Source organism: Triturus cristatus, chromosome 2_2 (genome assembly GCF_964204655.1).
Source record: "Triturus cristatus chromosome 2_2, aTriCri1.1, whole genome shotgun sequence".
NCBI lineage: Eukaryota > Metazoa > Chordata > Amphibia > Caudata > Salamandridae > Triturus > Triturus cristatus.
Window position 1 is genome coordinate 119,086,821 of NC_140582.1, and position 27,728 is coordinate 119,114,548.

At 42.8% G+C, this 27,728-nt stretch overlaps 1 protein-coding gene across 1 annotated transcript in view; it reads right to left on the minus strand.

Annotated features, from left to right (window-relative positions):
* TBC1D2 (TBC1 domain family member 2) overlaps window positions 1–27,728 on the minus strand; it is a 416,182-nt gene that overhangs the window by 240,420 nt on the left and 148,034 nt on the right. The window contains exon 5 of the mRNA XM_085641125.1: window positions 1,372–1,508. Coding sequence (XP_085497251.1) covers window positions 1,372–1,508 — 137 coding nt within the window. The remainder of the gene's footprint in view (window positions 1–1,371; window positions 1,509–27,728) is intronic.

Sequence of the window (27,728 nt, forward strand, 5' to 3'; positions counted from 1 at the left end):
AATTCAGTTCCTAATTGGAGTTGTCACTAGACAGTATCACACGGCTGCTCTGTGCAAAATCGCTTAAATGCACAAAATTGTTTTTTATAACTTTTATTCTCAGAAGAGAAAACCAGTTCAATTTCAATGTTAAGCAGAAAGGAACAAGTTACTTATTTTCAATAACGCCTTATCTGGTAGAGACTCCATCTAGCCTCAGTCTCCTTCTAAGGGAAGGAATCTGCACCTAAAAGCCTTGATCAGATAAAGTAGTTATACTTTAGATACTGTTAAAAAGTAGCAAGAGGTTGTATGAAGAAAGACAAAAGAAGCAAATTATAAATAATTTGCCAACAGTTTTTCACTTGTTCTGCTGTAAAATAAAGTCACTTAATGTATCAGTTAGAAACAGATTTAATAGTTTAATTAATATTAAATATGAGTCCGTTCCCTGCCCACTATTATGCTAGAAGCACTTATTTCTACCTTTCACAGGTACTAATTTGTGTACATTCTCAGCATCTGCGAATATACTTAGTATACTTAATTTTCTGCTTCATGTTTTGGCATTCACTGATTCGCAAGTTTCTTGAGATCTTCTTGTGGTTACATTTGCACTTCTACCATCTCGGTAAATTATTATCAGAGTGAATTACACCATCATATTTGTGGCATGCTGAAATTTCACTACTAGGGGAAACATTCCTGCACTTAACATAGGCCTCTTGTTTATCTGTGAATGAACAAATACCACTGAAATGGACTGCTTATATTAATGAGAAAGATTAATGTTTTCAAAAACAAAGAAAACACATATTCACCAGACTAACAGCGATTCTTCTTCTTCTAATTGGCACTGATTATTAGACAGGCCGCTACTTGTGTCCCCCATGTGATTGGCTACAAACATGAATAATGGCCTGCGAGTACCAGCAGAAGCCTATCACTGTGTTTGCATTCCAAAATGAGAAAAAAAATGTTTCCAATTTCAGAAAACATTGGGAGGAGAGGGAGCGCAGACAGGCCGCCTAATATGATCCCGACCCCGAAGCTGACCAACTGGGCCAGTTTCCACTTTGCAAGTTTGTTACCATCTTCTTTGAAGAGTCAGTAACATTTCAATTGTTTGCGAGCAGGTGCAAACTATTGATACAACTTACTGTGGTTCACATTTAGGAGGGAACATCCCTTTCACATCAGCTCCTAACTGCAATTCGAAGTGAGTCACACAATCCATTTCTGAATGGCATAATAGATTGGGTATTTTCAATAAGTCATTCAGCAGTTGCAAACCTGAGATTTTCACATTCTATCATTAGTGATCACAAAATGGTTTCCCCTCAGTTTATATCGAGCAAAGTCAACAATGTTGCATCTGTGCCAGTACCACACCTGGGATCTCATTTGCTGCTTGGATGTTCTGTTCCTCAGTCTGCCTTGTAGTGTTCTGCTGGGCATCCTCAAAACGGAAAAATTGCTTGACGTTTTCACGTAATGGTTTGCTGCCACGGATGTTATGCACTGTATTTCTACAGAAGAAAGCAGTGGATTATGGTTTAGGAAAAGTAGATCATCAGTGGTATATTTTTCTCTGATTTTATTGCGAGATGACAAGCTGAGGCAACATGTGTGTCTGACAGCAAATATTGCAGGCAATCAAGCATTCAAATTTTTGCACTCATCGCTCGAGGACATTCAGTCAAATATGTCTCAGGATTTGCAATGTACAAAACAAATTGTTAATCACTGCAAATCTAGACATATTCACTTGACATTTCCAGTACAAAGAGATCCTCGTCAACAAATTCCGACTAATGAAAAAATGTTGTCCGCCATGTGTGAGGTCACATAAGATACATGATTCCATTTTATTGTTTGTGGTAGCCCTACAACCACAGAAATCATCAATGCCATACATTTCTGAAAAGTAATCACCTAGTGGAATCCAACGAGGAGTGGTTTGTACTAGCCCCACAAGATTTCCTTACCCAGAGTAAATACATGAAAAACAGGTATCAACTTTCTAGAATATTCTGATATTAATGAACAACAAAGGGGTCATCATCGCTTATTTTCCCTGGGACACTTGGGAGTTTGGCCTTTATTTGACTTGAAGCTTTATATAGCATGACCCAAATAAATGGAGCTTCATGGTACTTTACAATAATATGCATACAGGTATATCAGATTATGTCCGCCAATCATATTAAAGCATTTAATGAGTGTGTATGCCTACAAAAACAGCAAATTAGTTTCAACAAGTTAAACAAGAAACAAGGGAATTCGGAAAACAAGACACTGTCAATAACATAAAGAAAAAAATAACAAATGATTAAATATTAAAAAAACACAAATGATACAAACTAACATGCAATCACTTTTACATAATATATACAAAAAAGTTCAGATTTTCTTCATACAAACTCAAGAGATTCATCATGGAGGGTGAACCCTAAAGTGTTGCTGAGAGCTGTCCTGTGAGAAAAAAGATGAGTGAACAAGGGGAAAGCTAGAAGCAGAAGTATCAAATCCTATTTGGAAGTACATTTGGGAAAGGAGCCGTTCAAGGCATGGATAGATAGCAGAAGAGAGATAATTCCTGATTTTAGGGGCACTACCTCAACATACGCAAATATATTCTTTCCATGTTGACAATGAACACTGGTGAGAGAATAACTAATGTAGGTTTCAGCAGGGTATGGTACCAGAACTTTGTGGCCTAAAAATCATCTGTCAAATATATTGTGTCCTAAATATTGTTGACAAAAATATCTCTCTGTTTAGATCACAAACAAATATATATACCAAATGGAGCTCTATTTTTGTAAGCAATATTTATTTGTGCAATATTTTTGCTATTGATATTCAGACATGAACATATCTGCGCTATAAATTTGTTTCCACAATTAGTGCCTCCCGTTTAACGCATGAAACAGAAATGTAACCTAGAATACTTAACATTTGTGAATAGAAAAAAAATCTGTGGTTTCAGGCAGGGGAAATTCAGTTTCTTTCTACAAGTTATTGCCCCACAAGCCTTACATGACAAAGAATAATCTTCATTTTCAAATGCTTTGTGAGCTGCTTGAGTATACAGAGGATCACAAAAATCAACTTCCTCAAAAGTACCTAAAACTTACAAGTATTTACAGTCATTACCTTGTTTAGAAAGATAATGTGTTTCTGTCTATGGTGGTTGCTTTTCCCCACATTTTGTACCTATTCTAGAATTGAATTATTGTATTATCTATTAGAGCCCTAATGAGGTGTCCACCTCTTAGGGATACCACTGGTGAAAATAATGTAGCCCTAAAACCTGTTAAGAGAATGTCACTGAGTTTCAGCAATTGTTTTGCGTTCAAATCTAAAAGTAAATACTTAGCGAGTAGGCCTGCCTGAACCAAATTTAATCAGTTGAATATCATTGCCTCAGAGACACAGCAAGGGCGGTTAAACACCAGCATGCTATTCATTTTACTGACAATGGAAACAAACATTAAAAATATTTAGCTAAGAAAAAATTAACATGCATTATTAAAGAAAGAGACTCATTTTATAAAACGTCCTTCTAGGCCTGGGTCATGGGCTCTGGATTTTACTTCATAAAAATGATTAGACATATATTTATTAGACTTCTTTAATTCACTGAGGTGAAGGTACACTGTTATCTGAGAGAAAACCCCAACTTAGACAGCAACTTCCATCCCTCATCTCCACAGCACACACTGTAGCTTCCCCTTATTGCATGTGTGCCTTATAAAACAAATAAAGAGACTGATAGTTAAATAAATACACAATGAGTGAAAGTGATGTTGCATTCTGACAATGCACTCTTAAATATTGCTTTCTGGAAATTTCACAAGTCGTAGAAAGAATTAAGTCACTGGGGGCATTTTCTGGGAGGAACTTCTAGAGGGTTGGGGATGCCACTTCGTATTTACTAAAAAGAGCAAGAGCTTCTGGAATCTAATAAAAGTATGGGCTCACATGGAATGGGGAGGGCAGAATGGTAACAAAGGGCTTGCTAATCTGCTCTTGCACTGTCAGGACAGCATTCAAGTTGAACTTTGTCTCTCACACTTCCATGTCCAGGGTACCAGTCAGGCGAGCATCTGAGCAACAAATTGACTAGGGCGCGTCCGACTGTTGCTCATCTGCTTTTGGGAGTCTTGGGAGGTGCAAGGGGAGTGAAACCCTGCTCAAAATCTTGGCTTCCATTGGCCCTGCAGGAGTAGGTGGAATCTGGGCCATTTGAATATTGTGTACTTCCTACTGATGTTGCCAGCCTGGACTGCGCTTCCAATTCCTTTCTCATTCATGTGGTGTATTTGTTCAGTAATAGGCAGTATCCTTGACTATAAGATGTGCATGGCACCTGCTGATATCACCAATTCCAGGTCTTGCCCTTTTGGCTTCCTTTTACTCATTCAACACCATCTCTATCTGGCGCATGTTGCAATGTGGATTACTTGGTCTTTTCTAGTTACCTCCTCTTTTTTGACGTACACACACTGAGCAACACATTGCCCTTCTGACCATGCTGGTGCTTCATAGCTGCCTATATGTTTTAGTCCTTACTACAATTATAATTTGAGAGTGTGTCTCCTACATACCCAAAGCCATCGCAGAGCTTGTTCCATAACACGATAACTGCACCTCGGTGGTCATCACGCACATGAAATCTCTTCTCAAATAGGCTCAAAACAAAAACGCCACGCTTCCAACCACACACCCTACAGAGTGTATAACAAAAACACCACTCTTCCAACCACACACCCTACACAGTGTAGTTTGCTATCCATGTGGGGAGGCACTTCAGCAGCCCACGTAGAGTACTAAGTGATATACAAATGCTATAATAGAATTTGTCTGGAGCTATGCCCTGATTTCTTCGCTGAGCTGCACAAGCAAGGTGTTGCCAAGTTGGCCATCAGGTGACTCAAACAGCGGGTAGTCGGAGCTTCATTCTGGTTATTAAAAGAGGCAATCCATTCATGATCAAATGTAAGTAAGTATCTTGCAAGTACTTGAACAACATGAACTGCCTAACACGGGGTAATAGTCTGTATGTGTAATGAATTAATCTAGCATGCATGTTCAAATAACATTTTCAGTAAGGTGCTTTAGCGAAAATTGATAGCTTTGAATAAACCATAAGGAATGCTGAGGGCAAAACAAATGTCCTTATTTTTTGTTTATTTGTTTGTAAAGAGCGGTCTTGTGATCATTGCCACTTCCCAGATGCCAGTTTAGGCTGCAGTTTTTGATGATTAATCATCCTCATCCTAGAGGAATTACTGACCAAAGTTATGCAGGAGGATGAAGAAAGAAAATTGAACTTCAATCTTCAGTGGGCAGGGAGGGGCACTGTCCCTTCTTAGAGGTGCAGGTGGGTGCGGGTTTAGATCTCATGGCTTAATGGATAAACGCTATGGCATGGAGGAGAGGTATGGGACAGCAGCCAGAGCAGCTGACACTGGAGCGCGGGCTCATTGTTTTATACCCGGCATCAGCTCATTTCAGCATCATGTGACTCTGGGCAACAGCTCACTTAACCTCCCCAACAGCCCACAGCACCTTGAAACCCTTAAGGGTCATATGTTCATGATTTACAAATAGAAATTATAATCTGTGATGATGAACTATTGTTGGGGCCACAGTGTTGCGGACCTGATGGCATACAGAGTGGCCAAATCTAGTCTCAACAAGTAGATCTTCGTTACTGTAGCTTAGTTTGAAATTTGGAGTAATAGTCTAGAACTGTGACTAGCAGTACTTGGCCCGAGTCCTTCTAAAGCTACAAAAACGATGCAGAAATTTAAAAATTATATTCTCTGTGCCACCTGGAGGCTCTGTCATTTTTAAGGCAAGTATGGTATAAAAAAATGAGGTCTACATTTTAACCGAGAATGGATGGTTGTTATTGCAATCAATGGAGTTTCAATATCTCAAATGCTCCACTGTGATGTGGTGCTATAAGTGCACATGGGCGTGACAAATGTTGTAGTGGAATTTCAAGTTACTCCAGAGCAGAGTGCTGTAATACTTGGTATGGATCTCATTAATTAGATGAAAATCAGTCCGCCAGGCCACTGGGCGGGCAGAAGCCATTGCCTCCCCCCAGGGTAATGACTGTTCACCCAATCTGGAGTTTCCCATAGTGTCAGAACAAATGGGTGATCTACAGAGGATATAGGGGCCCGCCATCAATAGCTTTGTCTTATCACCCTGACTGATGCATTGGTTGAATCTTAAAAATTGCTGGGTGTCGTCAGCCAAGGGAAATGTTTCAAAGCCAGAGAACTTCATGGCTCCCCCAGAGGCTGAAATTACAAGTTAAACAAGATGGGGAAAGAGCATAGTTTTGGGGCAGACCATGCACTAACTCAGAAACTACTGACCTAAACGGGGACTCCAAGACCACCTGGGTTGTTCCTGCTAAGAAAGGAACCAGCCAAGGGCTGATCCTGTAAACCAAGCTTGCTGGCCAGATATTGGCCTTCTATATCAAAAGTGAATGAGGGGTTTAGCAACAACAGGCCTCCTTGCTTGCCTTCATTCCAGATATTAATCAATTTGTCCAAAATGGATAAAGCCACAGACTCTGTACTGCGCGTATGATGAAGCCAGCTTGAGCTCAGTCCAGGAGCCCCTGGACTTAAAGGTGGTTATGTGCAACTGTTAAAGATAGTTTTCCATCACTTTCGAGGTAGCAGGCAGGTTAGATCATCATGATTCTTAAGCCAAGGTAGGGATAAGCACCTTTTTCAAGTGGGAGGCACTGTTCTACAGGATAAGGAGAAGCAGATAAATAAATCTGGATGACTAGAAGGGGCACAATGTAAGGCTCCACAGCCCCCACTGTATAGCGGGGGGCGCTCAGAGTTAGCACTCATTTGGATCTTTGCCATGCCACTCAGTCTCTCTTTATAACAATATTGTGGACCAGCCGTGTGGTCCTAAGTGCCCCGCCTCCTGGTAATGCAATGTGGATCGGCTCTAGCTTTGCTGTTCTTCCCAGTAAATGTTTATATATAAATAGCATAGACAGAACTACACAGCAACGTAGACAATGAAGTGGAAGGAAGCAGGTTCATCTAGGCCTTGGTGTTACCTTTGGTTCAAGGGAAGCCAGAAGTGGGACCGACTGTGTCATGGTCACACGCAGTGTAACTGCACATGGAGACATACAGACTGTGCAAGCCATGGCTTACAGCTATTGCAGTTGCAAGTGATTAACTACTCAGTTACTTCACACTGCAGCTCATGCTTGAGCCATGGAGCCATCGCTTGATAGATGGTGCTCACAGGTGTGAGAGCGCACCCAAAAGCACGATCGTCCATGGTTGGACCAGTCACCAGACAGTCCTGTGATTGTCACATGATACCTTCCCAGCTTGGCAGTGACGGAACTGCCTGTTTAAAATGTAAGTGAATCGTCTAGCCCAGTTGTGAAAATATTGTCTGTGCGCATTGTGTCTGAGCCTCCATGCACATTGCATATGATAGCCGATGATATCTATGTCTGCATGTTTCGACTATCATCTTTCGTGTGGTAGCAGCTGACCCTTGCATGGGCTCTTCTCATTTCGTCTTAGGCTGTGGCCTGGTGACAACATGCTTAAAAAAATGGTATTTCTTTAAACATGGCACATGGAATCAATGATATTTCTGTAAAGATAACACATGGAATCCCTTCAACGTATCCACTAAGTGAAAAGAAATTAAAAAAAAAAAATTGGTGGACAACAGCGTTGATGCCACCAGGTTCACATGGTCGCAGTTAAAAGAAGGAATTATCTCTACTTTCAGAACGCTTCTTCTTTAACCTGTGACCGTCCAAACCCAATGGCATCCACTAGAGGTTGGCGAGCCACTGAACAGTCAATTCAGTCTTGTCTGGCTCAGCTCGTGATCCTTTTGGAATGAGATCCTATTGAAACCACTAGTTCAAAACAAGTGAGGTTTCATGGGAGGCTGTGTGGCCCACTGCTGACCATGTACCACGGGTGCAAGGTTCGAATCTCAGGCTCGGCTCAGCATCCTATAAATCTCGGCAAACACACGTTTAATGTAGTCGCTGTACGTTGTGAAGAGCTCCTATTCTTCGGAAAGGGCCGTGATGGCAAACTGCTAAAAATGTGATGTGGATTCTGTTTGTCACCCACGCTCTGATCGTCCTCCAAGAATTTAGCAAAAAGCATTATCATTTTATGACAGAAACAGCTAGCCATCCAATGGCTGAATTGCACAGTGTAAAAATGGAAAAGTTGGGATTACTACAGGATTCTCTACTTTAGTAAACTCTGTAGTCCTAGGTAAAAACTTCACTTCAATGAGCCTCCATTTTGCTCATTACCACATATGAGAGCACTTTCAAATACTTCAGTTCAGGATGTGCACAGTCCAAAAACCCTTCTTGTGTTTGATTTTTTGTGTTTGATTTAATAGCCTATAATGTTGGTGCATGTATAATAACCTAGGCCATATATAGGGTATCTAAGACAACATATTTCCTCTTAGTTCACGAATAGTACTGTCATCAGGGAGGTGGCAGGAATGGTTCTCAATGCATGTTTAAAAAGCTCACTGTCCATAAATACCTAAATGCAGAGGTATAATCGAGTGTTAAAGAAATACACTTTGAATTCTGACGAGTCATCATATTCTAACATGATATTTGTCCCACAATTTACAAGTCAATTTGTAAATTAGATTTAATTCTGTGCACTATCCTTGAAGCGATACCTCATGACATGTTTAAAAAACATTTTTTAAATTGGTGTCCTTGCATGCTGGAGGTGAATGAGCCACAAAATTAACATGGAGAGACGAGCCAGAGCTGAGCCAAGCATGGGCTCGAATCTAAGAGCCTGTGCACAAGCCGCCCGGACTAAGTCAAATATTTTCAAGGCTCGGCACGGCTTGTGCACAGGCTCTTCGAGTCGGGGCCCATGCTTGGCTCAGCTCTGGCTGTCTCTCCATGTACATTTCTTGGCTCATTCATCGCTAGCATTCAAGGACACCAATTTGAAAAAGGTTGTTTAAGCATGTCATGAGGAATTGCTTCAACATAGTGCACAAAATTATATCAACGATGCAGTGACATTTATTAAAAGATGATCGTTTTTAAGAATGAACTTGGAAACATTTAATGACACCTTTGCCTCCAGTTTCATTAGGGAGTTAACATGAAAGGAAAGGAAAAGAGCACAGAATGATTGAATCAGTTTCAGTGAATAGGGTTAGCCAGTTGGTCCATCAAGTTTTCAAAGACATAAAAATCGGACTGCTAATATTTCACCTGTATGGTACACAGTATGGGCCCGATTCACAGAAGTAATCTGAGACAAAATCCTAAACTTACTACTTTTGGTTTTCACAGGCATTTAGTAGTACTAAAGTTAGGATTTTGTCTTAAGTCTGTCCTAAGTTTGTCTTAAGTTTGTCTTAAGTCTGTCTTAAATCTGTCATTAATCTGTCTTAAATCAAACTTAAGACAAAATCCTAACTTTACTACTACTAAATGCCTTCTGTGAATACCAAAAGTAGTAAGTTTAAGATCTTGTCTCAGATTAGTTCTGTGAATCGGCGGCTATGTTCTTCTGTAAAAGGCACATCAATTCTCTGAGCTCCTTAATGATACAAGAGAGTGACCAGAGGAGACCCACCAATCTCTTCTTCAGCGCTTATGTCACTATTTGACCCTTATCAGCCCTGAATGTTACCACTCATCAATATATAAATACATGCATTTTCCACCATATCTATATTATTAGTATTAAGCCCTAAAATGGAAGGGACACGTGTCGACATCGGTGGCAGGTGTATAGGGGCCTCTAATCAAATTAATATTCATTCTTTATGTGACCAACTAACTATGCTTGGACAGCGTAAAAAAACATTTTTGTCAATTTCTTCGGGGCAGATCCACAGTAAAAAAACAGAGAGAGCCCGAGCGGAGTCGTAAACGACCCCTCAAACCATCATGTGCTGCTGACACCACACTTGCTGCACAAATGAAAGCTACACTGTACTTGTCTGTTTCAGGCGGGGAACTGACGATGTATACAGATAAAAAATTGGATTTACCGTTCCGTTCTTACACTTAAAACTTCACCTACTTTAATGTATGCTAATATATGATTTGTATTTTAATATTAAAACTGGTATAAAAATATTTAAGATCTGTAAAATCAAATTTCCCCCTTTCCCATGTGAAGTTAAACTGTAAATACAAGAAGAAACACATTCAGAAGTTTCCTGGCGCTTCACTGAAATATTGCTAGAGGATTGGGAAAGTGATCAGTGACAACATTTTCTTTTTAACCAGGAATACAGCGGACTTTATAAAATGATTATTTACATTTTGTGTCCCCTTCCTAATCTCAAAACATGCATACATTGGCATTTATATAGCACACTACCAGGGTAAAAACAAAGCATCGTACTTCTGTTGCAGGTTACATATTTACAGGCGCGTTACACTTCACTAATCCCTCTTATTGGGCCAAGGAGATTAAGTGATGGGATCAGAGTCACATGATTTCCAGCGAAATACCACAGGAGGGTTTAGAAACATGGTCCACTGCTTAGTTTCTTACCCAACAGGCCACATAGTCACCGGCAACTGAATGGCGCTAGTCCTTACTAGAGTACCTAGTTCCCACTAGTGAGCACCCGACCAGACACTCATCTGAAAACGTATATACTACTGCTCTTGTCCAGCATACATACTACACATCAGGCAAATTAAATCGAAATTAAATTACATTCACTAAAATGTCGACACATAATGGCAGTCGGAGTCCAAGACACAAGGTACCTAATGTGAATCATGTGCATATGTCTGCATTTAGCCTCCATATTAGTCACAAAGAGCAAGAGATTACAACTCTTCTAGGAAGGAATACTGAGACAGGCATTGGAGCTACATATCAGAGCAGGAATATTAAATTACAGTCAAGAACTATGTCCCCTGTGTGACACTTAGTCATGTTAGCAACGGATGATGTAGAAATAACAAGTCAGGAGGTGGAAAGCGGTCAATGCACGCCCTTTTGGTATGCGGGGAAGCAAGTCTCAACAAGTTGCTTCAACTAAGATACTAAGCAACCATAAAGCAGAATTTCACAACAATCCGAGAAGTGGGAAATTATCAGGCAAGGGTATTTGATCCTATTCCTTTTTTATTGCTGCTTTCTCTTAATTTCTATAATCTTTTAAGGGTTGCAATACGCAAAGCCAGGGCACAAGTCCTACAAAAAGAAGTGAGGGGGACTGACCAAGTTAGGCAGGATGCAAGAGACATCATGGCGCATGCAATCACAGCGCATGATGTAACGATGTGTGACATCGCACATGGCATCACAGGAAGTGAACTCACTGGAAGTGACATCACAACAAGTAACATCTGATATAAGAACTCACACAAATGTATATCAGGGAGATTTTTTTTAAAGTCATGCAACGCAGCGCAGCCCCCCGCGAGGCTGCACTGCATTGCGCGACAGGGAGGGAGCAGGAGAGCACCATATTTTCAGAGATATGACTCTCTCCTCCCCTTTCCCTTGCACCGGCGCTGATTTCAGCTGCTGTGCACCATGCACACACCTTAGCGCCGCAGCGCTAGGGTGTTTGCATGAGTGTAGCAGTTTTAGGGGATACCCTTCCTGTACAAAATACTATGCTAGGCACGATGCAAAGCTTTTCCCACTTTACATACGTGCTGCACAGTGCAGCATGAATGGAAAGTCGGAAAAGCACTAATTTCTCCTGTTAGCACCTCCTTTGAAGGGGCGTTAACTTTTGGCATAAAACCATGTTTACAGATTTTTGCTAATATATTTTTGCGGCAAAAGGCATGGGTGATTGCATTGGAACACCCACGTACCACCCATGTAACGCCCCCTCGGTATAAAGTAACGCAAAGTAGTGCTTTGCGCTGCTTAAAGGGTGCTTTCCAGCGCAAAACAAGCTTTGCGCTGGAAAGAAAATAGCAAAAAAAATAATTTGCACTGGTTAGTACTTTTAAGCGCATTATGAGATTTAACAATTGAGATTTTGTGTTGGGGTTCTGGCAAAAAAGTGGCGTAATTCTGGCACTAATTCTAGGCCTCAACAAATACATTTTGTTTTTTAAACCCTGCCACAAAGAAATTGGCATCAATGTAGTAGATCTGTTCTGCTCATTTCGTTTCAAAGTCGGCATTTTAAAATATTGTGTGGGGTTAAGGCATCTGCTGCAGAGGTGCCCAGTAAATCTCTGGGAATAATAATAATGGTGAGATAACTCTGTAGGTGAACGCGTTTGTTGGAGAGATCTGTGTTTTGTGTAGTCCCAGATCTGAATCTAAGAAGTAGAGAAGGTTAATGTATCTGCTGCGAAGGACATCATGTGACATGTAGATGACAACGTTTTATTTTATGTAGGTAGGTAAGTGGGTTACAAGCTCTATGCTTTGGTTTCCCTTCCGTTGCATTTGCATTCAAGTGTGAGGTTCCAGGCCACGCACAGTCAAGATACTCGGTCAAAAGGGGGCCTTATGGCCTCTTAACTTCATCCTTAATGGGTGGCCCAGTTGGGGGTGAAAATAAAAAAGCCCCCCTCCCTGCCTGCACGTTGCTGCTGGGAAAGGAAAGCACACAAAGTGCAGGGGCCGCTGAACTTCTCCTGGTGTCTGAAAATTACACCAGGACCAGACAGGCATATTTCTGAGCGGCCCAACTTCTTGGCAGGGTGGACGGCGTCCACCCTGTGAAAATAGTGGGTGGATGCCGTGTACCCGTGTGTACCCGAGTGCACCCCCGACTTGTGCCCTGCGTAAAGCTGTCTAAAAGGGGGTTCATCTCTCGATTAACTAACTCTCACACATTTTAGCTAGCGGTGAGCATAGGATCTTCCATAAAAAAGTAATGTCTTTAGGGTTGTCAGATAGGAGTTTTATTTGTTCATCTGCCTCATTTTTTTTTAAACAAATCATAAAATACAATGCATCCATATATAGATAAATAGAGGGGCGCTGAGCTAGCCTTCTTCATCCACTGGTCTGTTGAACTATCGGCCAATTTGTTGCTTTGAATATACCGTGACCGGCAAGGGGTCAGGTCATTTCAGTCATTGGCTCTCTTGCACATGATTCAGGACATGATAATTATGTCACAAGTCATTCTGACAATCATGTTCTGGTATAAAGCCATCTCCATGGTCAGAGTTCTGAAGCACAGCTGTCAAAGTGGAACCCCTTACCCGAATAATTAGAACTGTTCCCCAATAATCATAACCACCCTCAATTTTAGATCCTTACAATTTAACTTTGTGAGTACCCCTCCCTGTTGATCACACACAAAAGAGCACCTCAACCAACATCAGTTGACCAGAGTATTAAAAATAAGTAATGAAAACCACTCAATATTTGAGTTCTGGATCAGGAAAAAGTCACAGGTTTGATGGCATATTATCAAAATAAAGTGGTAGGGAATAGGTGCCAAGAAGGTTCAAATGCAGGGTTATTCAGAGTAGTCAAAATCAAGAAACAATTCCCAAGTGAGCATCCTAAACTTAGAAAGAATTAGACTGCCTCCTTCATAAGAAAATCATGTCTCTTCCTTTCCCCAAAATCAAAAGTTCTTATACACATTTCTTGCATAGGAAATCAGCTAACCATCTTCAGGGTGGCATGATCCCATGTAAACTCTCTTTACCAAATCAGAGTAATTCACGCCCTCAGCATTATACAATAGCACTATCCAATTTTAGAAGAAAGCATCCTGTTTTTCAATGTCACCCAGAGATGTTCTGAAAATATGACATTTAACAAAGGCAATTCATGAACGTGCAAAACTAAACTGAGATACGGAAATACAGCGGAAGAAAGCTTGAATGCTGCAACCTATCTAGTACAGAAAAAGTTTAATAATACGCCTTTGTATTCATGACTATTTGAAAAACATTACATCATCTGTCTTTGCTTTGGAAAAGCCTCTGGGGAGAAAAGCTGAGCAGAGGGACCAAATTGGAGGGGGTAAATGAAGGAGTAGAAAGACAGGCACAAACAGCATCCGTGTTATCCAATATGGGGTTTTCACCAAAATGTAGTATAAATAAATCATGGTATTAAAAACAATTCTATGCATTGAATTAGACTCGCATTAACTGCATACATACCAATTCATTATTTTGTGCATGGAATTCAACATAAAATACAAAATTACTGAATATTATTTGTCACACACAAACAAGAAATTTAAAAACATGGCCACTAGGTCGCAAAGAGCACTGTGTCATCTTCTGAAAATGAGGAAAGATGCCCACGATTCAAAATTGCCAGAATTGTAATATCTATATTTTGCATAGCTATGCAGTAATAATATGAATGACCAATGATTTTGCTCAAGAGTAAACAAACCACCATATTGTCTTGCAAGAGCTTCCTTCCTCAAGAGGCATTGGGTAATACACCGTACAGAAATCAAGTACTCCGTAACAAGACACACAAACAGCTCTCTCTCCCTACTTCCGGAGAAGTGGTTTACAGCACAAGAACACTGTTTTTTTTAATTTTTATTCGAAATATTGAACTGGGTATGTAACCTGCAAAATGCAAGGCATTGAGATAGTACAATACCCATCCTGATACAAAGGACTGGACTATGTAGTTGTTAAAATCAATTAGATGTAATTAGCATGGCCCCTCACATCTAGACATTTAGGGCACGATTCACAAATGTAAACTTACACTTTTGTGTGAGTATACAATTGATTTTTTATTCACAAAGGGATTTGCGAGTTGTAGCTTTACAAGTGCGGAGTGAGTCTAGGCACATAAAAAGTCTTATCTTTTCTGTGCAGAGACTCCGCACTCTCAAAGATACCACTCGTAAATCTGTTTGTGAATAGCAAACAATTGTAAACTTACACAAAAGTGTGAATCAGGCCCACAACGTTCAAGGGCTGAAGCTTTAGCAAGCAGAGTTATCTGAGTACCTGATTAGTTCCTTTAAAGAATCAGTTCTTTACTTATTTTCTTAATCCTAAAGGGATTCAAAATTCTGCAGGGGAAGACAATTATTTACAATAAGAGCAATGACCTGCCATCCACAACCCACACTTGTTAACGCTTTGAGTGTGTGGATGAGAGGTGTGGCTTTACTCATGGTCCAGGCTCAGCATCATGTGATTTTGGGCCAATCACTTAATCTCCCTTGCGAAAAAAAAGAAAGTGTTATGTAATTCATTGGTCATGTAAAGCACTCTAACTTCTTTGGGCCAAGTTCGAACAATATAAAAATACATTAAAACAAGCATTGGCATAGCCAATAGGTCTCGCCTTTGGGACCTTATAAGTGTTTAGCCATGCAACACTTGATGTTGTTGCACCAAGGATATTGTGCTGGATAACTAAACACTTATAAGGTCCCAAAGGCGAGATCTATTGGCTATGCCAATGCTTGTTTAGAACTTGTGCCCTGGTTATGTATATGAAGAAAAATAATTATCTCCCCTCTAACACTAGACTCGTCCTAGCATTTTGCATTTTTGCAAGAGAATCGGAACGCATGCTTAAAAACATTCCAGTCGTAAACAACTGTTTCTGCAGCAGTTTGCAATGTATGGGTTACAGCGATTATATGCATTTTACAAAGTACAGTCGGTAAAAGGAGAACCACTCCGCATCACAACACCGATTGCAATTACACAATCCTGTTGTTGAAACAGTGCCACAATAAGGGCCCGTGCTAAACAGTTAAGTGCGATATTGAACCGGCTGCTCTCCCTCTTGAAAAGACACAACCTAAGAGCAGGATCAGTGGTCTTGCCTGCTAACAACAATAGGAGGCCCGCGGACTCCAGCCGGTGTCGCAGCAGAGAGCCGGACAACCTCTGTCAGTAAAAGGCCGAGAGGTGAGCTCCGAAAGGCAACCAATCTTACTTTGGTAGTTGGTAACAGAAGATGTTTCCCTTCAGGAAAAGGAAGGCCGGCGTTTGGTGCTCATGCTGGGTTCGTGAAATCGCGTCAGTGTGGGATGTGTTTTTCGCCAGCAGGCTGGTTCCTGACACTTGCCTTGAAATATAGGCGCTGCCAATAGGAGCTTCTATCACAGGAGCATTTCATCCTACAATTCAGCAGGGTATGTGTTTTTATCTTAGTGCTAAATAAATCCTCCAACTCCTGAAGCATGGTTGTGCTTAAGGCAATGGAAATTATGGATGACTTTTTACTGCGCATGTCTAGTCAGATCACACATAGCAATGAACGCTGATGCCTGTTTGCAAAATGTAATTTTTCTGAAAAGATATTCATCTCCCTAATCAAATTCCTCTGTTCTAAAGCGAGGGGACGGCTAATCATGGCTTCTACAATGTGACAGGCAGATGCGTGATACATCATTTTCCTCACCTGTTACAAACCTGCTAATTTATATTTCGGAACAAGATTTTAAATCAACATTTTAAATCAGGGAAAAGCTCTATCATTCTGTATTTTGCTGTGCTTGCTTCTAGGAATTCGATGTTGTTTATTTTGTAAGCAGGCAATGCGATGTTGGTACTTTTATTCCTTTATAAAAACCGATGTCTGTCTTTTTGAAAGTGCCATTCTGTTTGCTAGTCATGTGGAGACGTAATATGTGGTGGGGGAGGGAGAGAAGCGGGAGTTGTGTGTGCGCGTGCGTCATCGTGATCGCGATCGCTCTGAAAGCGAAAGTGATCGCGATGACGCACAAGTTTTCAAAGTGCTGCTGGCGGCCGGCTGCGCGTGTGCACGATCGCGTGAACGCAAGCGTTAGGCCAGCCAGCAGCACTTTGAAATTCCCACATACAAAATGTCTCTTCGAGCCAGCGCATGCGCTGGGCTCAGCGAGACCTGAAAAGAGACTTACATTCATCTATCCTTCGATCTAGTCTACAGATGTGTGGTAAAGGCCAACACGATTCTTGCACGTGATTGTAACAAAAATTTCTAACTGGAGTCAAATCCTAGAATGAGTTCTCTCTGGAAATGTGAACGTACCAACATCTAGTGTTTTTAAAAGAAGCTAAAAAAAATAAAATGTTTTCTGCAGCATTTTTCATCCGTTCAAACTGTATGTTTATTTCCAAAGAACAGTATACCGGCATAATCCAAGGCAAAGAAATGTAGCACCTGGGCTATCTATCAAGCATATAAATATACAGCCTCATGCATCAACCCAAAATCCAGTCGGTAAAATACCGATTCGCTAATAGCTCCCGGTATTAAGTTAAAAATACCCAATCCCAATGCATCAACCCAAAAGCAGAAATCGCTATTTAAGGAATCCTTAAATAGCGATTCTTTAAATAGGGATTCCTTAAATACCGATTCCTTAAATAGGGATTCCTTAAATACCGATTCCTTAAATAGCGATTGCATTTAAGGAATCCCAAAGTGAGATTCCTTAAATGCAATGCATCAAAGTTAAAAAATTAGCGATTTCGCTAATAGGGGGAGCAAATTACCATGAAGATGAACTGCATGGTAATTTGCAAAAACTTTGAAAAATGCACTTTTGTGCATTTTTCAAAGTTTCATGTTGCGCACACACATGCCCTTAAAACATGTGTGTGTGCAACATATGTGCACATATCATTTTCAGGGGTGCTATAGGGTGTCATTTTGACACCCTTGCACCCTTGAAATTGCATGAGCAATTAGCGAGAACCTACTGGTACTCGCTATTTGCTCATGCAATCTCCGAATCATTCCTATGGGCCTGGAGGCCCATAGGAATGATTGGGACGGCATTCCTTAATTGCTACTCGCTATTTGCTAGTAGCAATTAAGGAAAGTTAAGGAATCGCTATTTGAATAGCGATTCCTACATGCATAGCCTTTTGCTATTCCTTATTAGCGAATCCTTATTTTTCGCTAATAAGGAATCGCAAATGCTAATGTTGATGCATATGCCCCATAGATTTTTATCAGGGCATATCTGTTAAATACTTTGGGCAGTCTCACAAACTTCAAGTTTCGCAGAAGCTTTTGATTTTAATTTACTCCTATTGGTCACAGGGTCGGCTCCTCCGTTTGAGTGGAGGAGCGTTGCCCCACTTAATTTTCCCAGAGAACAAAAAATACAATCGTAATGAAGTTAATTCAGTTCCATTTTATTTTTCGTCAACCTGTCCTGAACTGAGTGTCAGGATGGGGTGGGGCCTGTTGAGTGGCAGCAGTGGTGGGCTGCCTGACTGTGCACTAGTTTACATTTGCGCATGTCCCTTTGGCTGGCCATCATGCAACGGGCGGCTTGACCTGTGCAATATAAACCTTTCAAACCGGCTGTCTTAGACAGCCGAGCTGAGAGCTTACACAAGCCTCCAGTGTCCTTGGGATCGGTGAGAAAGGCCGCTCCCACCAATCAGGGCACTGCTCACATGCAGCGCAAGGATTAGTTAAGCCCAGCTGGACATAACGTGATGTGAGGAGAAGACGACGACCGGGGTGAGGAAGACATGTCTCCGGAAAATGTGGTAAGTACCTTTTTTTTCTTTTGTGTATGGAATTGTATTTATGTGTCTTTTAAAAATGTGAAACCTTTTTCCCGCCCCTCTAATTGGCAGACTTTCCAGCTACGACTGATTAGTCACCTGCAGACAAGCTTTAGGCCGTCATTCACTGCTATTGTGTAGTTGTTCTAATCTTACCTGAGCTCAGGTGCAGAGATCACGCCCATAGCACCTGGCGTGCCACTAAGTAGGGATTTAAGAATTAAAACATTGTGGTGTCTATTTGATAGCTGACTGAGAGTATTTTCTATTTTTGTGGTCAGGCTTGACAGCCCAGCTGTCTCTAAACAAATATGGTGAGAATCACCAAAAGACGGGCCAATATGTTGGCATCCAGGAGTACATGTTTTGTTTGGGCAGAGGTTTTGTGCTTCCACAAAAAAGTGCTTGGCTTGTCATCAACACAGCTGTGATCATTTTATTTATTTAAAAAAATGCAAAAACAACAGTTGATGGACAGAATGCAGAACAATGTCATACAGAGATCTGGGTCAAAATCCAGAATTTTTTGCTCACTATGCCATTACAGTTTGAACCCAGCCATATGCAAATCAGTCTTGACCCTGTGCCTCATGGGAACAGTCCAGCCCGAACTGCCAAGCCAGATCCTCCCTGGACTGGAAAAAAAGCATCCTAGGACCGGTTTCGGAGTTTCACCCCTCTTCAGCCAGGATAGCTTGATTCCAGTGGCATGGAGAGCAATGTCAATAGGTCTGGCTTTAAGGACCGTTGCATTACAAGTAAATAGCATGGGAATTGATATGTGTTTGTGTAGATGCAAAGCGGTGTACAATAATATTGGCGTAAGTTAAAAGGGCAGGAGACAGTTGTACTGTCAAGCCAGGTTTAAAATTCCATTTAGGTTAATGACTGCCCTCCTCCCATCTGTGCTGCTGCCAGAGAAAGACACCATAATTTATCTAGTTTTCTAAGACACTTAAATAGCATTCCAGTATCTTCTGTGTGTCCTTGAAATCAAGTAGCTAGATAAATAAACAAAATGATCACAGCTGTGCGGCGGGCAAGCACTTTTTGGTGAAAGCACACAACTTCTTCCTATTCAGTACTTTTACTCCTGGCTCCCAAACATGTGGTTGGGGCCAAAGTCCCTTTAGTGATGCTTACATATCTGTCTGGGGAAGCCTGCGCTATCAAAGGAGACCATAAAAAGGGAGTTATGGGGAAGCACGCGTGCTAATTAGTGCTGGGTATTTCCACAACCGAGTCAACATAATGTGATGTGTTTTAGTTGAAAAGAACAGAGAATTGAAGCAAAAATAAATTTAACTCGCAAAGAACTGATTACTACCTGCCTGTGCAGACTGAAAGAGGACATAAATCATGCATAGAGAGAATGAGGCAACCTCTGAAAGGGTGGTAGATTGCGTAGAGATCGGTAGGAGGTTAGCTGACTCTCCTTGATCCCAAAAATGGAGGCCCTCATGAGAGGGCCTGAGGAGACTTGATGTCCTATCGATTTGAGAGTCCCTATTAGCCGCCTGCGTGCTTGCTTCACGTGTAGGTTAGGTTAAAGAACGAGTCAAATGTCATAGGACGTTTCTGGTGAAATAGCGCTGCTAGTCAGACACCCTGAAAGAGACCAGCTGATGTGTGACTGCTTTACTGATCAGATATACAGTTTGTTTTCTAGCTTTAATCCATCCAGCGAAGAGAAAAAAGCCTGTCCTCTTACCCAATCTCGCATCATGTATAACCTCCAAAAATATGGATTCCAGAATGTTCCTTTGTTTAATGTCTGGTTAGGTGGTGACATTAATAAATACACCATTAACTAGACGGTCCCTTTAATTAGCTCCAGAATTGCGAGGCTCAGCTGCTTCTAGTGCTCATGTGAAGTCTACAGACTGTAGGAGGAGTTTGTCCAGACAGGAATGTTGCCATTAGGCAACTTGACCTATGGACAGGCCCGATGCAGCCGCAGAATTTTCTACATAATTATGGATGTGTCGCATTTGCCACATAATCCATCATCTGCTGCATAATATGCAGATTTGAACAAAAACAATGTATTTCTAATTCAAACCGTGCAAAAGGTACGGTAAAAGCAGCGACATGTTTTGCTGCGCAGTGGAAGGCATTTCGCAAAAGATGACTGGTCACCTTTAAGTAGTTTATTGCTGTACTTTGTTATTAAAGCGGTACTAAAGAAGTTAAACCTTTGCTAAGGCAGTATTAACATGGATAATAAGTGATAAAATCATGACTTATTACTTTCACAAAATGTGTCGCATAATTTAGGGAACTCTGCCACATAATTTATTCCTCTCCTGCCCCATAATTCCAGTGGCCCTGCCTACGGATAATCACCAAGGGAAAGCAGGTGCTCAAATCTCTTTCACATGTTAATGAGAAAAAGACCCCAACTGTTGCTGTGTCTATCTAGTAGGATACAAAACAAGAGTTTATAAAGATTACAGGGTAAACTGGCGTCAAGTTTGAGAATGCTCAAGGTGCTCTTAGTTCGTGTGCAGCCCACAACTTGACTGCAGTGCGAGCAATTGTTGCATTCTCTCCCATTTTGAAAAACACCTCCCACTAGAACACAAATGTTGCATTGCCCACTATGGAGACTGCTCACTTGTTGCTGCTTGAATGGAACATCCCCAGAGCACCTCTGAACTTAGCACATGTGGCATCTACATCACACCCACTTATATGTCGCACCAGCAACACGCCTACCTAACAAGGGCGAATGCCCTTAAACCACCTCTGAGCAGCTACTGTGTTCAATTGGAGAACTGTGGCACAAATTAAGGGCCTTTATTATGAGTTTGGTGGTGAGGGAGCGGGAACGCCCCACTCCTGCACCGCCAACCCCATGTTTGAACCGCCAGCCAGATTAGGAGTTTTCTCCTGACGAGCGGGCGGTTCTTTGGCGTTCCCACGGCAGTGCCTATTTCATAGGCACTGCAATGGGAACATCAAAATCAGTACCTGCATGGCATGGACTACTGCAGGCCGTGCAGGCACTGGGGTGCATACACACAGATGGGCACATGTTATGCCCCCCTGTCTGCATACACATTGTGCAGAGGCATAAGTGCTTCCTCTTCGCTACACTTTTCATGGTAGTCGCATCGCCATGAAAAGTGTGGCGGTGAGGAAACTCGTAATATGCTTGGCGGGTCGCAGCAGCCCCGTCAAGCATATTGCGGCCTCAAGACTGCTGGGCCACCGCCAGGCATCTCTGATCCCTGGCTGTTACAGTGGTCCCAGTGCACTCTACGCCAATGTACTTTATGGCTCTACAGACTGCGTCACTCTACTTTACTCTGCACCACTCTACTCTATGCCAGTGAACTCTACCCTACTCTCCTATGCACGACTGCACTCTTCGTCACTGCACACTATACGACTCCAGTCTAATCCACTCCACTGTACTCTGCACAACTCCACCCAATGCCACTCTACTCTGAAAAACTGCACTCTATGCCACTGCATTCTATACCAATGCACTCTATGCCTCTCTACTCCACAGCACTGAACTCTGCAACACTCTGGTCTGCAGCACTGCACTCACCGCTACTGAACTCTGTGCCACTGAACTCTTCACCACTCTACTGTGCACAACCGCACTCTATGCCACTGCACTCTACTCTGCACCACTCTACTGCATGCCACTCTGCTGCACTCTATGCCGTGCACTCTTTACCAATGCAGTCCATGACACTACACTCTATGCCACTACACTCTACTCTGCACCACTCTACCCTAAGCTTGTGCACTCTACCCCACTCTAAAATGCACCACTGCACTTTCGCCACTGCACTCTGCACCACTCCAGTCTAGGCCACTCCACTCTACTCTGCACCACTCCACTTTACAACACTCCACTCTATACCACTCTACTCTTCAACACTGCACTCTATGCCACTGCACTCTACGTCAATTTACTCTAAGGTACTCTAATTTACTCTGCACCAATGCACTGTACTCTGAAACAATCTACTCTATGCCACTGCACTCTATGCCGCTCTATTCCATTTTATGCCATTCCACTGTATGCCACTCCACACCACTGCAATCTGCCCTGCCCTACTCCACTCCACTCTATGCCGCTACATTTTACGCTACTGCCCTAAGCGCCAATGCACTCTAACCACTTTACTCACAACCAATACACTTTATGCCACTGCACTATATGTCAATCTACTCTGCATCACTGCACGCTACTATACACTAGAACACTCTATGCTACACTATGGTACACCTTTGCAAATTACATCAGTTTACTCTGCACCACTCTACACCAGTGCACCCTATTCCACTATATTCTATACCATTGCACTCTACAACACTCTACTCTGCAACACTGCACCCTCTGTCATTGAATTTTGCGCCACTCTACTCTGCACCACTCTATTCTACACCACTACACCCTACTTTGCACCACTTTACTCTACGCCACTCTACTGCACTTAATGCCAGTGCACTCTATGCCACTACAGACTACGTCACTCAAATCTACTGTTTGGCACTGCACTCCACAACACTTCACTCTAGGCCTCTCTACTCTGCGCCACTCTACTCTATGCTGGTGCACTCTACCCCACTCAACTATACCCACTGCACTCTGCCATTGCTCTCTACACCACTCCATTCTAAGCCACTCCACTCTACAACATTCTACGCCACTCTGAGACTCTATTCCATTCTATGCGCTTAAATTCTACGACACTATACTCCAGCCACAACACTCTATACCACGCCACTCCACTTCAATCCACTCAACTCTACACTACTCTACGGCACTTCATAACACTCCACTCTATTCCACTTTACCATGCCACTCTCCTTTACCCCTCTAACATTTAGCCATGCAGAACAGCAGGAACGCTGGTGTGCAACAAGGCTAAAACCTATTGGCAAAGCTCTTGCATAGGCACGATTCATTGGCTTTACCAGTGCGTGTTTATTTCGCAACTTAATTTTATTGATTTCTGTAGTTATACAGACATTAACAAACTGTATATGCAGCCCTGCAGTTCTGTCCACATTTGTGTATATCAGTAGAGTATACAATCTGAGAGTTGTGATAAGGAGGGAAGGTGGGGGGGGGGGGGCACCGATAGGAAGAACACATGGTAAGGTGCTAGGAATTCCAATTCAATCACATTGTGGGGGAAGCGTAGTTGTTGGGGAGTCCATAGGCGATTCGGGAAAACAATAGAAATCCAATACATAATAAAATTTAAATCAGAAATAAATCAGCCTGCTAGAGTGAGTGTAATAAGTAGAAAAGGTAATGTTGGGGTTATAATGGCTGTCACTTCCCCTGCATAGCAGCTCCCTCGAATTCGATCCACTTGATCCATTCCGCCCACCACTGTATGAGGCTGGGGTCTCGGTGGGGTTTTCCAGGAGATCGCCAACTGCCAGCACGCTAGGACCAGTGCTAGGTCTATGACTCTGTATGTGGCCGCTCTTGCCTGGGGTCCCAACAGACAATAAACCAGAGTGTTCAAGATTTCTCACCCAATGGCTTATGCTATGTATTGTGTAACCTGCCCCAGTAATACAGAGTACAGGACATCTCCACACCATATGGTATACATCTGCTCCCTCTACATCACACAGTGAACATGCTGCACGTGCATAGCATTAATCTGCTTGTGGATGATGTATAACTGATGTAGAAAATAATATTGTATGAGCTTAAACCTGGTATTCCGTGGCATTCGAGGGGTAGATTCCAGAATGGATACCCAAACTCTATCAGCGACTGGGATGTCGATGTCCCCTGTCAAGCAGTCCCATAGTACCTGGAGGTCAAACTTAGCCTGGTGTAGCAACGCTGTATATAGCACTCTGACCGCCTGGGTCTCTCCATCTGTCACACAGATAGTCCGAGGGTCCTTGTGTGATTATGGCTTGGCAGTGCCGGCCTTCCATCTCGCTCGTATCATTGCCTTACCGGCTCAATAGTAGGTAGTGATGAGGAGGGGAGCCTAATCTCATCTACAAGTCCCTGAAAGTCTCTGAGTGTATCTTTCTCAAAAAGGCCCCTAGGGAGCATAGGCCAGCACTCTGCCACTCCTACAGGCCACTCCTGTCTCCGCGAGGGTGTAAGGTAGACAAGACCATGAGTGGGAGCTTACGAGTGTATGGAACGGTGAGGTGGGTCTGCTGAAGTGCTCTGGCCCAAAACTAATTGAGTGTGGTGACTAATATACCGCCTGTCGAGTCTTGTAGTTTCTGTGAGGGGTATGGCATCAGCTGGAGTCTTTCGACCCATGAAGCAACCTCCAAATCTCCCATCACAGGCGCTCCCCATTGCACTTCTCTCCATGTAGCCCATTGCAGTTGGGTAGCCAAATAGTATAGCTTGTAGTCTGGGGATACCAATCTGCCCTTGGCAGTAGGTAGCCAAAGCTTGGTCAGTGAGATCCTATGCCCCTTCGTACTCTAATGTTAATTCAGAAGCAGTTCATCTATTTCACAAAAGATGGCCTCGGGTACCCAAATGGGGAGGGTGGCAAAGAAGTACAGCAACCGTGTTAGGACAACAATTTTTGCAAGGGCTGTGCAGTCTATAACTGATAAGGGTAGTCTGTGACAGAAGGAGGTAGGCTGCCGCAAGGATGCAAGGGCCGCCCATGTATTACCTGCTATTAACTGGCAAATTTGTACTCCCAAGTACCGGAAGGTATGTGGCTCCCAGTGGATCTTTTTCTCCATCTCCAAAGGCCCATCATCTGTGCACAGAGCACACAAAGAGTAGGCATTAGATTTACCATAGTTCAATTGGAGGCCTGACACTGCGCCGTAGTGCACACACAGGCTCCCTCTACATCAGATAGCTTCCCACAGAGATAGAATAGAACATTGTTTGCATACAGCAATACACAGAGTCGCGGGCCACCAAGGTCCAGGACCTGGAAAGAATTGCCCTGTCTGAATGTTAATGCCATGGGTTCTACCACTATTGCAAACAGTACTGGGGACCATGGGCACCCCTGCCGCGTGCCTATTTCAACATTGCAGGGGCTCGAAATAAACCCACCAGTCTTAACTTATGCCGTTCAAGAGGATACAGCAGATTGGTCCATGCAGGGAATCCGCTTCCCAGGCCCATGATGGCCACAGTTGTACAGGAAGTCTCAATGCCGGGCATAGAAAGCCTTCTGTATGTCGACCACCAGTGCAAAGGCTTTTGGATACTCCCATAAGGAAGAATACAAGACATGGATCAGTCATTTGATAGTAGCTAATAAATCCAGATTTATCCAAGTATATCAGATCATAGAGCAGAGGCAGCAACTGCGTTACCAATATTTTACTGAGAATTTTATAGTCTGTGTGTCCCAGCATCTAAGCCACAGCTGTGTCGGTCTTGTGCACCTGGGCTTAGCCAGTCAGAGACATGACAGGTGTAATAGTTCGGAAACGTGAGGTTGATTTCCACTTGTGTGAATAATTTGTGCCCCGCAGGGTGAAGGATGGATAGTATTTGGTGTTGGAGTGTGGTGGGGTTAGTGAGCCATGTGAGTAATAGCCCAACCTGTCTAGCTCACTATGTGCCTTGAGAAGATACTGACAATAGTTATAACCCCTCAACCTCTTTATTAACTCCAGTCATTTCTCACTTTCATTCACCGCCTGCTAGAGCAGAGAGAGATCTTGGGGGCCAGCTCTGCTAGAGTATCAAGTAGCTGTTCTTGAAGCAGGATCTCAAGGTGAAGCTGTGCACGGATCCCTTTCAAAGTGAATATGAATTGTCCTCGAACTACCAGATTGAGCGCCTCTCACTCAGTCTGTGCAGAGGACAAAGTGCCCTCATTCTCACTAATTTAGTTACAGGTGGTGGTTGTAAGACAGTCATGAAAGACTGAGTCTTCTAAGACATCAGCGTCCATGTTTCTAGGCTGTGATTGGTGATCTAGGGGAGTCCCAGGCTAGGGTCATCAGGAATGGAATATAGTCTGAGTGAGTCGTGGTCAGGTGCACTCTATGAAGGGTCCCACTGTATATCAGTCCATTATAAAGCAGTTTATCCAAACGCACGTAGAGAGCATGCATTTCAGAGTAATAAGATTATTCCCTAAGAGTCAGGCTGCATTCTCTCTAGGCATTCACTAACCCCATCCACGCATCCAGCTTCGGAAAAACTTTGCTGAGGCATGAACTCGGGAAGTAGGCAATGGCGGATTCAAGTTACCTAGGGTTGCATCTGCTATAAAATTAAAATCCTCACATGTGAACAGCAGGAAGTGTAATAGTGTAGAGAGGAGTGGGGATAGTGATGTCAGGATGGGTTGTTGATCTGTATTCGAGGCATACAGATTTAGCAGTGCAATGTCTTTCTCCAACAGCTTGCCCCTTAGTACAATGAATCTACTCTCAACCAAAACCTTTGGGAGGAAGGGTATGGCCAGGAAAAGCCAGATGCCACCCACAATCCAGAGAGAAGGCAGAGTAGGATGTGAATTATATCCAACCCTGCCATCTCTTCTGTAGTGCAAGGTCTTGCTCTTGGTGAGGTGAGTCTCTTGCAAGAAGCCGACTTGCACTTTCCGCTGCTTATTGAAGGCTTGACCTCTGTATTTCTTGCTGGGTGAGTGAAGACCCCTCACATTCCATGTGAGTAATCTTACAGCAGAGGGAGAAATAGTCATAGCCAATAGTTACAGTAATAGGGTGGGGACTTCGCTTCCAGACTCACCCAGCCAATAGAGGGAGCCTCTCAATCAAGTTTGACTCCAACACAGGTGCAATCAGCATGGTTGAGGTTGGCGGGGGGTGAAGGCGGGGGGTGTGGGCGCAGGTTGAGGGGTGTAAAAATGAAACAAACACCTTACCCCTTTGTTGAGCCTGTCCTCCGTCATCCTGCAGTGGTCTCTCCCAGCCGGTGTTCCAGGAACAGGAAGCACCCAAGCTGAGGCTCTCCTGATTCTATCACAATGCTGCAATGCAACATTGTGATTGGTCTGGGCACTGTGGTTCAACGCTCATCCAGGGAATGGGAGCCTGGGCAAGATCTCCACCCAGGTTATAATGCAGCCTGGGTGGAGAACATGCAAAGTGCCCATGACAGTTTAGCCGGGCGGAGACGGCCGGCCAACCATTCATGCCCACTTAGGCAGTGCAAACCACTCCTCTCCTGCTCTGTCAGCAGAGCAGTTCTGCCTCGTCCTGCCCGCAAAGCTGACGCAGCAGGGAAGAAATGAAACGATAATAACCTCGAGTTATTATCATTTTATTT